Here is a 12,500-nt window from a genome sequence, read left to right on the forward strand (position 1 = left end):
AACAGGTCCATTTGGTTCCATTTGTACACTCTCAGAGTTACATTAACATTGATTTTACAATATAAATTGGGGTCCCGGAGATAGAGATGCCATTAAATGGGGTCCGTAGCCCTAATGCATGTCAAACTTATAATTAAAATGGTTGAGAATCACTGCAAGAGAGCCATAAAAACCTTCTCTTATGGGGGTCCCTGGTATATCTTTTCAAATGGGGGTCCGCGGGCTAATACGTGTCAATTTGGGGGTCCTTGACATGAAAAAGTTTGAGAACCAGTGCCCTAGAGGCTACAATCAGGATGTTCTCTCTGTCTAAATATTCACCATCTTGTGTTTTTTTCCTCATGGTCAGAGTGTGGTGAGCAGAGTGAGTTCAGAGTTCAACAGGAAGCAGCTCTGGTTGGCCAACGAGCCTCTGGTCACCCAGCTGCAGGCCAGGGTCAGAGGTCATCTGGTGAGGAAGGCACACGCCCACAGGATGGAGTTTCTACGGCAACAAGAGCCCCACGTGGTCATGCTGCAGGTACACACACACACACGCACACGCACACGCACACACACACTACATGTGGTACTGTATGAATACAACAACTAAATAATATGTGTTCCAATGGATCCAATGTAGTTATTATTTAGTCACAAGCTCTTGATACATTGGTTCAATATGTATAAAACCCACAGCAAAAATAACAGATCTACAACTCACAACGTGTTGCATTGTGATGCTTTGTGAGTTGTAGTTGTGCTATTCTCACTTGTGTAGCGTCACACTCTTTTATGACCACGTAGGGCATTAATGAAAATAAACAAATATGGAGATACAAGGTTTCTGCCCCGACAGCAACAAGATGAGAAAACTAGAATTGACAGGTCAATGATATATTAGTATTATTTAATATGTTAGTATTATTTAATGTATTAGTATTATTTAATGTATTAGTATTATTTAATTCTCTGTGCATGTTCTTCCAGGCCTGCTGGAAAGGCTGCAAACAGAGGAAGATCTACAAAGACAGAATGAATGTTCTGCAAAGCAATGTGGGATCTGTTGTCAAGGTGAGATGTTTGTCTGTCTGGAGAGAAAGTCACATGACAGGATGCATGCAGAAGTTTAAGTTTTAATAATTAAAACAAGTATAAGATGCTGTTGTTTTACATTGTTTAATTTCTATAAGCATTGTGTGAGTGTGTTGTTAATGTATCATTTCTATAAGCATTGTGTGAGTGTGTTATTAATGTATCATTTCTATAAGCAGTGTGTGAGTGTGTTGTTAATGTATAAGCATTGTGTGAGTGTGTTGTTAATGTATAAGCATTGTGTGAGTGTGTTGTTAATGTATCATTTCTATAAGCAGTGTGTGAGTGTGTTAATGTATCATTTCTATAAGCATTGTGTGAGTGTGTTGTTAATGTATCATTTCTATAAGCATTGTGTGAGTGTGTTAATGTATCATTTCTATAAGCATTGTGTGAGTGTGTTAATGTATCATTTCTATAAGCATTGTGTGAGTGTGTTAATGTATCATTTCTATAAGCATTGTGTGAGTGTGTTAATGTATCATTTCTATAAGCATTGTGTGAGTGTGTTAATGTATCATTTCTATAAGCATTGTGTGAGTGTGTTAATGTATCATTTCTATAAGCATTGTGTGAGTGTGTTAATGTATCATTTCTATAAGCATTGTGTGAGTGTGTTAATGTATCATTTCTATAAGCATTGTGTGAGTGTGTTAATGTATCATTTCTATAAGCATTGTGTGAGTTTGTTAATGTATCATTTCTATAAGCATTGTATGAGTTTGTTGTTAATGTATTTATGTTCTGTGGTTCAGCTCCAGTCCATGGTGAAGATGTGGAAGGCCAGGCGTAAGTTCACCCAGAGGAAACAGTACTTCAAAGATCATGTGAGTCCTTGTGTCATTAAATACACCAAATATTAAATGTAACACATTCCATACACTAAATATTACAAAGATCATGTGAGTCCTCGTGTCATTCCATACACTGTGTAGCGATCTGACGCGTCGCTACGGCGTATGACCACCTTATAGACCAGGGATGGGCAACTGGCGGCCCGCGGGCCGCATGCGGCCCGCATCCTCACTCAATGCGGCCCCAGGCCAAAATCCCCCCCCCAAAAAAAAAAGTTTTTTTTTTTTTTTTTTTTTTTTTTTGGGTCAAAAATGTTTTAAATTGTTTTTTGGCCAAGTCTACACCTGCAACCACACGTAACTTCTACTTTATTCTTCTTATTCCTCGTCTTTGTATTGTTTGTGTTGGAGCGCCTCAGTGCGGCTGCAGAGTTCATGTGCAACCTCTTCCAGAGAGAGATAGAGACACTAGAAACTCTGCTGGAGACACAAAACAAACTGTGTAGACTTGGCCCTTTGAAATAAAATGTATTTTGGCCAAAAAAAAAAAAAAAAAAAAAAATCCTTTTTTTGCATTAGTCGACTGCCAGTCGACTAATGGCAATTAGTCGCCAATTAGATTCGACTAAACAAATCCTTAGTCGGGGAGAGGCCTACTAAATGCTAAATAAAAACAAAGTTATAACAAATAATAATAGTTAATGTCACATATGTGACTATTATGGGCTTTTTGAGTAATGGGGTACTACTGGCGAGAGTGCCGATAAACGGGCGGGCTGGGACAAAAATTCAGCCCTGGCATTTTGGTCCGAACCGGCGCACCGCCCCCAGACCGTTTTGCCAACGGGTTTTTTTTTTGTCAACCGGGAAACAATGCGGCCCCCCAGAGTGATTGAGGAAATTTTGTGGCCCTCACCATCTACAAAGTTGCCCACCCCTGTTATAGACCAACACGCACGTGCCCGCAGAATGCACTAGCGTACGCCGTACGCATGCGTCCCCCCACCAAGCTCCACACCATGGGCTGCCCCTCTACTGTGGAACTCACTCCCGGACCAGCTCCACAGTCTGTCCATGCCTTTAAGAGAGCACTAAAGACTTTCCTTTTTAATAAAACATTCGGTTAGCTATTCAGGTTTTAACCCCTGGGTTTTCTTTGCCCCTCCTTGCTTTTTTAATTGTTTTTTTAAACCCCTCCTTTTTAGATTGTTTTCTTTTATTTTGTATTATAGCACTTTGAGGTTTGTTTCAAATGTAAAGTGCAATATAAATAAAATGTATTATTATTATTATTATAATTATTATTATGCGTGTGTGTGTGTGTGTGTGTGTGTGTGTGTGTGTGTGTTCAGGTGAAGGACATAGTGAAGATCCAGGCCTTCCTGAAGGCTAACAAAGCCAGAGAAAACTACAGGACACTGAGTGAGTCACAACACCCTGACACACATGAATACAGACACACGGAGGGTGCGTTCGGAAATTGTGCACCGGAGCGCACTCGCCTATTAGTTTGTATTGGCCAGTGCGCTCAGTGCTGTATTTCCGAACGCACCCAGAGACTAAAACAAGAATAATGTTGCTATATAGCCTACTGTACATAGCAACAACCAGTATGCGCGCAAGGAAACCCATTCTATCAGGTCTCGCTAGGACACGCCTCACTAGCCAACACACAAGAGGGGGTTGGGGTTAGGGGTTAGAGGGGGTTGGGGTGTGCTGAAACCAGCGTACCCCGAAACAACAGGTTAGGAATTGTTTGCGTGAAACAATCACCTGTGCGTCGAGTCGCAATGTTAGTAAACACATAATTGGTGTGTGTGTGTGTGTGTGTGTGTGTGTGTGTGTGTGTGTGTGTGTGTGTGTGTGTGTGCCTCAGCGGGGGCTCAGGACCCCCCCCTGTCGGTGGTCCGTAAGTTTGTCCACCTGCTGGAGCAGAGCCCCCTGGACCTGACGGAGGAACAGGAAGTGACACGGCTCCGGGAGGAAGTGGTCACCAAGATCCGCTCCAATCAGCAGATGGAGAAAGACCTGAACCTGATGGACATCAAGATAGGCCTACTGGTCAAGAACAGAATTACACTGCAGGTAGGCCCTCTACTGGTCAAGAACAGAATTACACTGCAGGTAGGCCCTCTACTGGTCAAGAACAGAATTACACTGCAGGTAGGCCCCCTGCTGGTTAAATAGCCGATCTACAAGCTCACAATTAGGGTTGCCAACCGTCCCGTAAAATACGGAATCGTCCCGTAATTGAAAACTAAAAGACGCGTTCCGTATTGAACTGATACGGGACGCACTTTGTCCCGTATTTAAGGTTGGGGAATCAATTTGGTTTTTATTTGAATGACAGGGCGATTTATGAGCTGCCCTGTCTCTCTGCTGTGTTACTGGGAGAGTGGGAGCTCAGTGAGTCCGTGTTGCCAAGTATAGTGAGAGAAATGAGCCAGGCGACCTACAAAAACAAGGCAAAAAACAAGGCAGAATTTATCCACAAGTTGCAGGAAATAAGCAGACTTGGCAACGCTGGCTATAATGCCATTGTCTGGGAGTGTGCTCAGGAGCTCATTGGCTCATTACTCAAAACACGACCAATGACAATAACGCTTTCACGTTGCTAAGATACCTTCTGTGCGAGCCGGAGCTGTGCCTTGTAGACAGCGTCAGTGGAGATGTTTGGAGCAAAGCAAACTGTAAACTTTTTAAAGTAGCCTATGTCGGCGTATGTTTTCTGTGGTCCATGGTGGACTGGCTGACATCAGACAAACAGCATGCCTCAGGAGAACAACATACCAAAAATATAAGAACCCAAGCACAAGTGTCACAGTTCTTCATGAATGAAACATCTCCTGAGATCGATTCTGTATGGGATATTACATATTATTTATCTATCTATCTATCTAGTATTTCTATTTACCTGCCCTGACAGCCTACATATTGGCTGCTGATGTGGGCATAGTCTAGGCTATTTCAGTAGACTAATATGGTTGATTGTTTATTAATGTTGTGTTTTTAAAGTCTAATAAATAAACATGCATTTAATATATATTAATCAATATAATTAAATAGTGTGCCCATTTAAAGAATAACTCTTATATATATTAATCAATATAATTAAATAGTGTGTCCATTTAAAGAATAACTCTTATATATATTAATCAATATAATTAAATAGTGTGCCCATTTAAAGAATAACTCTTATAGATATTAATCAATATCATTAAATAGTGTGCCCATTTAAAGAATAACTCTTATATATATTAATCAATATAATTAAATAGTGTGCCCATTTAAAGAATAACTCTTATGTTGTTATGCTTATCTGGAAAACGGAATTCTTCATAATGGATTAACAGTTAATAAATACATAAATAATATAATTAATATATAATAATTCAATATAATTAATATAAATTCTATAGATTTTTTATTTAGATGTCATAGATTTCTATGCATTTCAGGAGTTTGGGGGGCTGGCTCCAAAATAATTAAATAACCCTAACAACCCTAACCCTAAAACCGAAATGAAGTATCATAAAAAACTCCCAAATCCGCGCGCGACCCGAAAAAAATCGCGCGTGCGCACCCGACTCATGCAAAAAATGTTGATGTTCTCTTACAGTAATGCAAACCTGTGTGTGTGTGTGTGTGTGTGTGTGTGTGTGTGTGTGTGTGTGTGCTACAGGACGTGGTGACCCACAGTAAGAAGATGAAGAGCAAGAAGGTCAGAGAGGAGCTGGAGTCAGGAGGAGGAAGAGGAGGTCTGGGTCTCAAGGGTCTCAGTAAAGGCAAGAGGAGGAAACTGGAGGCCTACCAACACCTGTTCTATCTACTGCAGGTCAGCATAGTCCTACCAACACCTGTTCTATCTACTGCAGGTCAGCATAGTCCTACCAACACCTGTTCTATCGTATGAGGAAGAGCAAAGAAAAAAAAGTCATGTCACTTGTTCCTGGTATAATCCACTGGTAGGTCCAAGGAAGAGCAAAGGTCTGAGACCAGCCTGACAGTACCGCCTGTCATCAGACTGCTGAACAAGGCGTATGCCTTGTTCAGCAGTCTGACAGCAGCCGGGTGAAAGCTGCTCAAGAACCTGGTAGTGCTACTCTTGATGCTGAGAAAGGCCCCCTTGCCCGGCCACGGTCGTTGTATGGGTTTGAACAGTTTGTGGCTTGGGTGGTGCTTGTCCTTGATGATGCGCTGTGCTTTGACTACACATCGCTTTTTGTACAGTTCCTGGAGCGTGGGGAGCTCGCCTCCCATTATACGCTCTGCCGATCGTACTACTCGCTGTAGGTTGATCTTTTCTCGGGCAGTACAGTTCCCATACCAGGCCGTGACACAGCCTGTTAGGACGGCGTCAACCGAGCTGTTGTAGTACAGCCTGAGGATGCGATGTCCTACTCCGAGCTTCTTCAGGCGGCGGAGCCAGTACAGTCGCTGCTGAGCCTTTTTCCTCACGTGTGTGATGTGTGTCTCCCATTTGAGGTCCTCCTCGATGTGTACTTAAACTCGCTGACCCTTTCCACTACAGCGCCAAACAAAACAGATATTCTCTCAAGGCTCTTAACCATCCAGGATACAAGTCCAAAGACATGAATAGTTTAAGAGCCTCAAATCCCAAAGTGAAAGACAGAGTCTACTGTGTGTAGGCAGCTCACGTCTCTTCCTCCAGGCTGGTCCTTTGCTCCTTCATTCCTGTTTGTGTGCAGATGATGTGAACACCTTCAGATGAATTATGTCTGTGTCTCTCTCTCTCTGTCTCTGTGTCTCTCTCTCTCTATGTCTGTGTCCCTCAGACCAACCCGTCCTACCTGGCCAAGCTGATCTTCCAGATGCCTCAGAACAAGTCCACTAAGTTCATGGACACAGTGATCTTCACTCTGTATAACTACGCCTCCAACCAGAGAGAGGAGTACCTGCTGCTCAAGCTCTTCAAGACCTCCCTGGAGGAGGAGATCAAGTGAGGCTCAAATCATCTCACCATTCATACACTCTTAGGCACCGTGTCCACATAGAGCAGAGCTTCCATGTATTTCGATGGTAAAGACAGTCTTCTATGAACCGACGTCTACTTTCACACTAGACCATTGGTTCTCAAAGTGGGGTCCGAGGACCCCCAGGGGTACCTGAGGGGGTTCCAGGGGGTCCCCAGCTAAATGATGGATAGTTAGGATCCAAATGGACCCTTATGGGCCTGTAACTCTGAGAGTGTACAAATGGAACCAAATGGACCCGTTAGGGTCCATTTGGTTCCATTTGTACACTCTCAGAGTTACATTAACATTGATTTTACAATATAAATTGGGGTCTCAGAGATAGAGATGCCATTAAATGGGGGTCCGCAGCCTAATGCATGTCAAACTGGGGGTCCTTGAAATTAAAATGGTTGAGAATCACTGCTAGAGCCGTAAAAAAAATCTCTTATGGGGGTCCTTTCAATCTTTCTTTTCAAATGGGGGTCCGTGGGCTAATAAGTGTCAATTTGGGGGTCCTTGACATGAAAAAGTTTGAGAACCACTGCACTAGACCCCTCTGTGGCCCCTCCCCCTACGCTCACTGTGTTCAAAGTGTTGTGGACGATCGGCTCAATTCTTACCTTTTTTGTACGGTATCAACACATTAAAGGTATAGTCCTGGTTTGCTACAGATGCCTGTAGTTCCTACCGTGTGGAAAATAAGTAATGGATGGCTTTAAAAAACCTTTTAAACCAGGTTTTTAGCCAGCCTGCCTGTGACTGAACGTTGAACATACAGGCGCGTTCATGATCGGGAACGTGCACATGCATGTTCAACATGGAGGCAAAGCCAGGCAGAACAAAAAAGAAAAGCCATGTATGGTTTAAATGTTGTTGTTGAAGACAACTTGAAAACTGTGTGTGTGTGTGCGTGTGTGTGTGTGTGTGTGTGTGTGTGTGTGTGTGTGTGTGTGTGTGTGTGTGTGTGTGTGTGTGTGTGTGTGTGTGTGTCAGGTCCAAGGTGGACCAGATCCAGGACATCGTGACGGGGAACCCCACGGTCATCAAGATGGTGGTGAGCTTCAACCGGGGGGCCCGGGGCCACAACGCCCTGCGGACCCTCCTGGCCCCCGTGGTCAAGGAGCTGCTGCAGGACAAGAGCCTGGGCATCAACACCAGCCCTGTGGACGTCTACAAGGCCTGGGTCAACCAGCTGGAGACCAACACGGGAGAGGCTAGGTTTGTATTAACCCATTAAGACCAGGAACGCATCCTTGTCATTTTTAGATTTCTTTACGTTGTAGATCTGCTATTTTTGTGAAATCGTGAACATTTCTGAAAATCTCTGAATACATGTGTATTTTTTAAAGCGTTAAGATTTAGAAAACATTGTTTTCATGGGCCTCAGGTCGTAATGGGTTAAGGTCCGTACGCACTACACAATCTTAAGCCCGATTTGTCACATGAACTCCCGACAAATGAAGGAGAATGTTTTCATCTTGTAGTGTGACTCGTCAGAAGACCAGTATTCAGCCTCAGTGACGTTCCACAAGAACACGTCGTCAATATTAAACATGTTACATTTTTTGTGCTATTTTCTGGCCTAGTGTGACATATCCTACGTACGCTACGACCCTGTCATTGCATTATTCAATAATACCACATAATCTCCAGTAAATGGTAAATGGTAAATGGTGCATTTGTATAGCGCTTCTATCCAAAGCGCTTTACATTGATTGTGCCATTAACACATTCACACACACATTCATACACCGATGGCGGAGGAAACCATGCAAGGCACCAACCTGCTCATCAGGAGCAATTAGGGGTTCAGCGTCTTGCTCAAGGACACTTCGACACTAACTCTAGGGGAGCGCCCCAGCCCGGGATTGAACTGGGAACCTTGCGGTTTTCCAGTTCACTCTACCCGGACACTCTACCCCTGAGCCACTGCCGCCCCAGTGAGCTGCAGTGCTCTCAGTACTACGTACCAGTCTGATATGGTACGTAGTGAAAGAATACAAAGTTGTGTATCGTGTACGATAAGCCCGCTAGCGTTGTGCCGTTGGGTTGGGACTTTTATAATACCGTCGATCAACGACCGAGCGGTTTCGTTGTGTCCCGAACGGTAGAGCCGTCGATAGCCACGGGGCAGTGGAGGGGGGGGGGGGGGGGTAGTGAGGGGAGAGAGGGGGGTAAAGGTTTGGGCCCGAGTTGCAAGACATGGGCCAGTTAGGAATTGCAGCCTCCTGAAGGTGTTTTTTTAGGGCAGTTTTGAAAGTGAGTAGGGTTTTACACTCCTTTACTCTTTACTCCTTTTGTGTTGTCAGTAAGCTCCCGTACGAGGTGACCCCGGAGCAGGCCATGTCCCATGAGGAGGTCCGCCTCAGACTGGAGGCCTCCAGCCTGGCTCTGCGCTCCGCCACAGACAAGGTGCTCAACTCCATCACCTCCTCCCTGGACAACATCCCGTGAGTCTGACCTCCATTACCCTCTCTGTGGTTATTACACAGCTTGGTTAAATGATTGTTTCAATACCTGAATGGTGTAATGTTTACCAAACTGAGGGTCCGTGAAATGGAAAGGTTTTATCATCACTGTTCTAGATGAATGGTGAACATTGAACCTCAGACCAAACGGTAGTGATCATTGTGTACCACTAGATGGTGCTGTGTAACAATGCAGTGGGTTGTGGGAGGGTGAACACAATGATTCTTCAATTCACACACCAATTCATTCTAGTATACGTGTTAAAATGTCAATAATTGTGTGTGTGTGTGTGTGTGTGTGTGTGTGTGTGTGTGTGTGTGTGTGTGTGTGTGTGTGTGTGTGTGTGTGTGTGTGTGTGTGTGTGTGTGTGTGTGTGTGTGTGTGTGTGTGTGTGTGTGTGTGTGTGTGTGTGTGTGTGTGTGTGTGTGTGTGTGTGTGTAGCTATGGTATGAGATACATAGCCAAGGTACTGAAGAACTGTCTCCATGAGAAGTTCCCAGACGCTACAGAAGATGAACTGCTGAAGGTACAGTCAGCTTGATTTATTCATGTTCAGGCCTAAGAATGACAGGCCTAATATTATTAATGCATTTTGACTGTGTACAATAATGCAACTGCTGACATTATATTGGCTTTTGTTTGACTATTCAATATTTGTTTACATTTTTTTTACTTCATATTTCTTTAATTTGGCAATAATTCAACTGTATGACTTGCTAATGTTTTGTGACATATTGTCTTTCATTACTACACAATTGTAAATACATAATTCTACACAATAAATAATGTTTTAAATAACTGATCTCAATATATGATAGTGATTATAAGTTTTGCCGAGTCACTGCCCATCTTTCACCGCAGGCTGAAAACCCACCTCTTCAGGAAACTACCCTGACCCTTCCTCTTAGCCTTGCCTACTTGTTGTTAATTAGTTGTACGAGCTCTTGTTTTATTGAATCTTGTTTATTCAATACACTTATTAGTGTATCCTGTATTCAGTATTCGATTTTGGCCAAGAATTTTCCGTTTGTTGCATCCCTATTAAATAAAATTAAAAAATGTCTCCGAACACAGACGTTATCAAATATCGTAAACTTACTTGACAGAATTGCGTTAGAATTCTCTAAGGGAATTGTCAATAGAGTACAGAAGTCCTGACTTCAGTCGTTCATCCCCTGGTTCGTAAAGTAATTTCGCTATGGAGAATAACATTGGGTCATCTTAGAATCGTCTTACAAACTGTCTCTGCGATATAGTCGGGGAGGTTCTGTATCGTTTATGATAGTCAGTCACTTATATTTGATGCAGTCTGTTTCTGGTGAAAATGTAACTAATACGGCGGAAGTAACATTATTGTTTTCTCATCGTCAGTTGATGCCTCATATTCATAAGAGTCAAACCGCCGGGGTCACTTGTTTATTTTTGGAAGACAGTTCTTATTTGACACGATATTAAACACGTCTATGGGAATTCAGAAAACCGCGAACCAGATAGGATGTGTAAATGACGTCAGACTTCGGTGCTCTATAGAAAAAGTACTTCGGTGACTCAGTGGGAGTGACGTCAGGACTTCTGTCCTCTATAGTAAGTATGTGTTGTTGTTCTACAGATCGTAGGGAACCTGCTCTACTATCACTGTGTGTTGTTGTACCACAGATCGTAGGGAACCTGCTCTACTACCGTTACATGAACCCGGCCATCGTGGCTCCGGACGGCTTCGACATCATCGACATGTCGGCCGGAGGTCAGCTGCACTCGGACCAGCGCCGCAACCTGGGCTCCGTGGCCAAGGTTCTGCAGCACGCCGCCGCCAACAAGCTGTTTGAGGGAGAGAACGCCCACATGACCCCCATGAACCACTACATCACTGCCACCTACCACAAGTTCAGGTACTACATCACTGATACCTACCACAAGTTCAGGTACTACATCACTGCCACCTACCACAAGTTCAGGTACTACATCACTGATACCTACCACAAGTTCAGGTACTACATCACTGATACCTACCACAAGTTCAGGTACTACATCACTGCCACCTACCACAAGTTCAGGTACTACATCACTGATACCTACCACAAGTTCAGGTACTACATCACTGATACCTACCACAAGTTCAGGTACTACATCACTGATACCTACCACAAGTTCAGGTACTACCAGTGGCGGCCCGTCAATAGAGGGCGCTAGTGCGTCGCCCCACCTCTCCCAAGAGATCTTCCCTTACTTAAAGGGACTACACCATGAATTTGAACTTTTCCTTCTTTTTTGTGTGTTTCTGGTCTCCCCTACCTCTCTTCTATCCCAAAAAAACACCCCAGTTTTAACACTCAGGCTTTCACAGCATATCTGGGGTTTTATGTAAATTGGTCTCAAAACAGACCAAACTGATTTGGCCCCGAAAGTGACGTCACTAGCGGTACAAATATATTTTTTTTATTTAGCTCCAATAGCGCCACGTGCAAATCAGGACAATGTGGTATTGCAGGTGAAAGTGCTTTATAAGCCAGAGAGAAGTATATATATAAGTCAGAATGAGTATATCTGAGGCTTGATTTAGGCTCAAACCTTTTGAAAAACGTTTGAGGGACATAAACAATATGATATTAAATATTACATATTTTTCTTTTATTCATGGTGTAGATCCTTTAAAAATATATTCTATACATTTTCTAAACGATTTAAATGATCAAACCAACAAGCTAAATATGATATAGTTTATGACGAGTGAGTGAAATGTATAATCTATCATAACATGTCAATATAACCGTTATACTGTGCCTAAACTTAATATGGTGTGCGCAAAAACCTTACCGTTGACTAAGTTCGTGCATGCGTATAGTTCACTCTTCAATGCAAGGGAAAGAGGCTTCCGTGTGCGCTGGCTTGCAGCGCCTCTAGCGCATAGATATCTATACACATAGATATCTATACACATAGATATCTATACACATAGATATTTGTACACATAGATATCTGTATACATAGATATCTATACACATAGAACTGTACTGACTGCTGCTGCTCATTCCATCTGCTGAGCTTCACTTGCTATGCCTATTATGTCTATGCTGACTGAGTTGTGCTTCGACGCACGACAGTATCGTCGATGTACAAGCCCACAACGCGTCGCGGAAGCGACTAGTTGTGGATTTGTAGATCGGCGATTTTCTACACACGATACCAT

General features: G+C 43.2%; 1 protein-coding gene across 2 annotated transcripts in view; it reads left to right on the plus strand.

The window, feature by feature from the left end:
• Positions 1–12,500, plus strand: part of iqgap2 (IQ motif containing GTPase activating protein 2) — a 96,162-nt gene that overhangs the window by 68,146 nt on the left and 15,516 nt on the right. For both annotated transcript variants that reach the window (XM_084053889.1, XM_084053890.1), the window contains 11 exons: positions 350–520; positions 970–1,053; positions 1,830–1,901; positions 3,221–3,290; positions 3,745–3,953; positions 5,551–5,703; positions 6,665–6,828; positions 7,838–8,062; positions 9,154–9,294; positions 9,755–9,839; positions 10,970–11,202. In XM_084053889.1, coding sequence (XP_083910015.1) covers positions 350–520; positions 970–1,053; positions 1,830–1,901; positions 3,221–3,290; positions 3,745–3,953; positions 5,551–5,703; positions 6,665–6,828; positions 7,838–8,062; positions 9,154–9,294; positions 9,755–9,839; positions 10,970–11,202 — 1,607 coding nt within the window. The remainder of the gene's footprint in view (positions 1–349; positions 521–969; positions 1,054–1,829; positions 1,902–3,220; positions 3,291–3,744; positions 3,954–5,550; positions 5,704–6,664; positions 6,829–7,837; positions 8,063–9,153; positions 9,295–9,754; positions 9,840–10,969; positions 11,203–12,500) is intronic.

The sequence above is a fragment of the Gymnoscopelus microlampas genome (assembly GCF_963454915.1).
Source record: "Gymnoscopelus microlampas genome assembly, chromosome: 4".
Classification (NCBI taxonomy): Eukaryota; Metazoa; Chordata; class Actinopteri; order Myctophiformes; family Myctophidae; genus Gymnoscopelus; species Gymnoscopelus microlampas.